The 4,594-nt window shown below is 49.6% G+C and overlaps 1 protein-coding gene across 5 annotated transcripts in view; it reads right to left on the bottom strand.

Annotated features, from left to right (window-relative positions):
• Window positions 1-730: 730 nt before the first annotated feature.
• SEC14L5 (SEC14 like lipid binding 5) overlaps window positions 731-4,594 on the bottom strand; it is a 34,660-nt gene continuing 30,796 nt past the window's right edge. For all 5 annotated transcript variants that reach the window (XM_017741288.1, XM_017741290.1, XM_017741289.1 and 2 more), the window contains 2 exons: window positions 4,047-4,225; window positions 731-3,056 (listed from right to left, as the gene is read on the bottom strand). In XM_017741288.1, coding sequence (XP_017596777.1) covers window positions 2,951-3,056; window positions 4,047-4,225 — 285 coding nt within the window. In that variant the 3' untranslated portion in view covers window positions 731-2,950. The remainder of the gene's footprint in view (window positions 3,057-4,046; window positions 4,226-4,594) is intronic.

The raw sequence follows: 4,594 nt of genomic DNA, 5'->3' as shown, positions 1-4,594 counted from the left end.
GGTGCCCCGGGGGCTCAGCCCTTCTCTCTCCTTCAGCGGGGAAAAGCCCTTTTCACACCGGAGAGGCAGCAAAAATTGGCTCAGGACTGTGCCCTGAACGACGGCTGAGGCCATCCGACATCCATCCTCACGCCCCGTGTTTGCCCTTCCCAGCCCTGGGACGGGCCCCAGGGACTGGGGCAAACCTGGAGAGCTTGCTGAGGATGAAGGTTTCCCGTCTGGCCACATTTAACTGAATGTGGCACAGCACTCCCCTCCCAGCCGTGAGACGTGGCACCGGCTCTGAGGTAGGTGTTGTGTTTGCATACGGAGTATCTGGAACGGGGAGAGCCCCGAGCTCCTGGGAGCCGGTTCTTCAGGAGCAGCTCGTTCCCTGCACACAGTCCGAGCTCCTTGGCCTCGCTGCAGAGCAGCTGCTGGGGAGGGAGCAGGGAGGGCTTTGCTGCATCACTGTCAGCACCCAAAATGAGGCCATTTCCCAAGGCTCTGGCTTAGGATATTTTGGAGGATCTAGAACCCCTCCCAGACTCAGCTCACTGTGAAGAAAACTGTGGGTTTGTTTTCTAAAGCACACTGATGTCATTTGAGGGGGAAAAAGGTGATGTAGAAGAATTCTGTGTCTCTGGTCTCTGCAGTTCACAAGGTCAGGTTTAAAAAGGTGTTGCTCCCTTTCTCCTGTTAACATTCAGGAGAAAAAGGGAAAAAAGATTGGATTATTTAAATTGGTTTCAAAGTAAATTGTCAGGTGGAATAACCCAGGCAGCCCTGCCAAGGAGAGGTCACAAGCTGCTTCACAGACCTGTGCCACAATCTCTTATGGGCAGAGTGGTACTGCCAGGGAACAAGGGGAAAAACTGGGATTGGGATATCCCCAGAGCCAGGAACACTCTGTGGAAGCAGCCCTTCACCTCACCCTTCAGAGACCTGCCAGAGGCCAAATTCCAGGTGCTTCCCTGACAAAAGTTAAACACCCAAAACTTCTGATGGGCAGAAAAAAGCATGTCCCACATTTTAAAATAAAATCTAAAAAAAAAGTCCAAGGCAAAGGAAGAGATTCTTACCCAGAGCAAACCCAGGGAACAGGAATGTTGCCACTGTAGGACGTGAGCAACCACGAGAGAAAGGAAGGTAAAATCCTGAAACAGCACAGGGGGGACAGGGCTGGGTTTGCTCCTGGGGCTTTGGGAGTCTGAAACTGTTTCTAGAATCAGATTTTATTCTGGGTCAAGGATTTTCCATGAGGGATACACACATGCACTTTTGCTTCCAGAATTCCTGACCTTCCAGAGGAAAGGTGGTATTTGTCCCTCTTTATCAGACTCCAGTTACGCTGAAATGCCAGAGACAGAAGTTTCATTTGTCTGGGAGAAACATTCAAGTCTATGGAACAACTGAGAACTGGGAATCAGAACTTCCCTGAGCTCTACATAACCAAGGTACCTGTTCACAGGGAGAGATGCAAGGTGGAGAGTGATTCCCTTGGCTCCAATCCTTAAAAAACCCCACCAAACAACTCAAAACCGTATCAAGTTTTGCCTCCCATTGTCCCAAATATTTTGGCTCTTTCCTCCTTTGGCAGAGCCTGGTGCTTCAAAACCAGTGATAAAAAAAGCAGGGTGGGAAGGAACAACTTCACAGATTCCTGAATAAAAACCTGGTGAGTATTTGACACCTGTTCTCATTCTGTTGCCACCTGGACAAGAACATGGATAACTTTGCTCCCCAACCTGACTAGAGGAACAATCAGATTAGGGACAAACATGGCATTTTTGGTGTGTGGGAAGAGAGTGCATCTTCATGACAACTCCTGAACTCAATCCCTGTTTCTTAATCCTAAAAAACAGTCCAAAAAAAGCATTGGACTGTCACCTTTCCTTGCAAGGAAGGTGACACAGCCCTTACCCCAGTGCAGCCCTTTTGCAGGAACATCAGCGATCCCAAAGATCGGCACCCAAGCAGAAAGATTGCTTGGGATTGAAGACAAGCAGTTATTCCTTTCTTAAACAAAATTCATCCCATTAAAAAAAGGTGACTTTTAATAAATAGTCATTTCTGACATTATAAATAAGTTAAAAAACAATTTAAAATAAGCTAGTATAGAATAAATAGGCTTCAGTAAGTGCTTACATACATACATGCCTCTCTGAAAGGTTTCAAGTGAGCTCATGTTTAAAAGAAGCAAGTCTGTAATACTGCCAGAAAATCTTGTGCCTTCAGGAAATCAAATATTGCTTTTCTTAGCCCTTTAGAACTGGACTCAGTTCCCATTCACTCAGGAATGGGACAGACCTACTCATTATTGCTGTAAACCTGAGTAAAAAAGAAACAATAGTTTGGAAGATGCCACTTGCTGCAGGCAGATTCAACGCCTGGAATTTCTAAAAAAACCATTTTGACTTTGTTTCTCAGCAGGGTTAAAAAAATCCAACACATTTCCCAGAGCATCCTGCCAGACCAGAAGAGGTTTTTGGTTTGACCTGGAAGTGATTTCTGAACCGTCCTACCCATACCCAGGTGTTGGCAGTTCTCTCCCTGCCCCTGGAATGCCCACTTGACTGTCCAGTGTGGAACCAGTACCCCGTGGGCACCCAGGAAATTCCCTTCCTTTTGCTACCCAGGAATTATCTAAAGGTCCAACAGGTAAGGCAACATCAGCCTCCTCTGCGGGAAAAGGACCGATGGGAAGAGCCCTTTGGAGCGGAGTGGAACGGATTCCTGCAAACTCACAGGCACCCAAAATCCACAGGTGGTGAAGGAGACTACTGAGAGGCAGGCAGCTGGCCCAAACCTCCTAAACCTGCCCTTGGAATTTCAGTTTTTGTGGCTGAAGCAGCTCCCAGAGGCCTCTGTGTGTCCAATTGACTGCCCCACGGCTCAGCCCTGGAGCTCTTTGGTTTGGGGCTGGAGCAGCCCCGGGGGGTCTCCCCCTGCTGCTGTAGCCTTGGCTCTGCTATCTGGAAAGGTGGGAGCTGCTCTGGGACTGGCTGGAAGATGTGGTGACTCCACTCAGCTGGGAAAAGCCGCTGTTGCAAGATTCCAGGCTCGACATGGATCCCCTAGGATGGGACAGAGCAGATGTGCTGTTAGGAAGGCAGCAATTAAGGGATAACTGTTCCTCTCACAGATCAGCTCTCTAACACTTGCAGAGTAATTTTTGTCTCATTTCCCACTTGCTCTCTAAGAATCTCTGTGTCATGATGAAATATTCATCAGTCATTTTTTCCCAGTTACAGATATTATTCCTTGCCTCTGACTACTGTTCTGGGGAAGGGGACACAGCTGGAGCCTCTGGGAGCTGTCCCTGAGGAGAAAAGAAAGCTCCACAGCTCTCCAAATGCAACCTTGTGAACCCAAGGACTCCAGGCTGCTGAACACCAGAGTCCCAACTCCAGCAGCTCCAGCTCCTCCTGCCAAAAGCAGGCTGGGCTCAGGAAGAGCCCCAAGGAACACATCTGCATGACTGGAGTGAGGCATTTCTGCTGCTCTGACCCCACAGGACCTGGCCAGGTCACACCTCAAGCTCAGCACCTTCAGGTCTGTTCTGCCCAATGCTTCCTCCAGCTCTAGGGAAAGGTCAAGGACTTGCAGAGAGTTCAGATTAACAGGAGTTTGGGAAGTGCTTTCAGCACTGAAGGAGGAGGCCAGGCACACCCTGACTCTTCACCTGTTCAGAAGTGCTCGTCCTTCTCAAGTGCCAAACAAAATTATCTGGGAAATAGCCCAGCTGGTATATAAATTACTCCAAAAGCAGCTTCTCAAAATATTCCCAACTAAGATAAAAACCCTCCTGAGTCAAAAACCTCCTGCTCTTCAGGCAGCTGCAAACAAGACCCAAAGCACAAAGGCCACTGGTGGACACAGAGTCAAGGGAACTTTTAAGTATCTACAGCACCAGGGGAGATTGGCTGCACAAAAATGCCACCAATGCCACCAGTTTTGTGTCCATCCACTTGTCAGTGAAACACAGCCCCTGTGGGGTCTCTGATACCCAAATGTTTAACTCACACTCAGTGCAACTCGTAGTGAACCCCTTGTAAATGCCCTACCTGAAGTCCTTGGAGGCCAGCACCTCGTAGTAGTAGATGAGCTTGCACCTGTGGCTGGAGCCCTGCAGGGAGGCCAGGACATCGTCCACACGGGGGAGGCTGGAGCTGGAGCAGGGCAGGGGCCCGTGCATCCTCCACTGCAGGATGTAAAAGCCAGGCCAGCGTGTGACATGGGACCCCTGCAGAGAGGGAGGGACAGCAGGTGACCACGGGTGTCTTGGGGAATGGCTGCATGGCCCAGCACAGGTGTCATTCACCTGTTCCACCTGCCTGAGACACAGCCCTGTAGTACCAGTGGGGGGGGGAAGAAAAGCTTGTTTAGCTTATTTTCCATTAGATTTTTAGCTTGGAGTCTCTTTCCAATGACTTCCTCTAAATTAGGATTCCCCACTTTCGCAGGGAAACCAGAAAATGATCACAGAATGGTTTGGGTGGGAATGGACCTTAAAGCTCAGCCCATTCCCACCCCCTTCCACTGTCCCAGGCTGCTCCAAGCCCCAATGTCCAACCTGGCCTTGGACACTGCCAGGGATCCAGGGGCAGCCACA

The sequence above is a fragment of the Corvus brachyrhynchos genome, unplaced genomic scaffold (assembly GCF_000691975.1).
Source record: "Corvus brachyrhynchos isolate BGI_N302 unplaced genomic scaffold, ASM69197v1 scaffold58, whole genome shotgun sequence".
Classification (NCBI taxonomy): domain Eukaryota; kingdom Metazoa; phylum Chordata; class Aves; order Passeriformes; family Corvidae; genus Corvus; species Corvus brachyrhynchos.
Note: the sequence above shows the minus strand (reverse complement) of the source record. Positions and strands in the feature narration are given on the sequence as shown.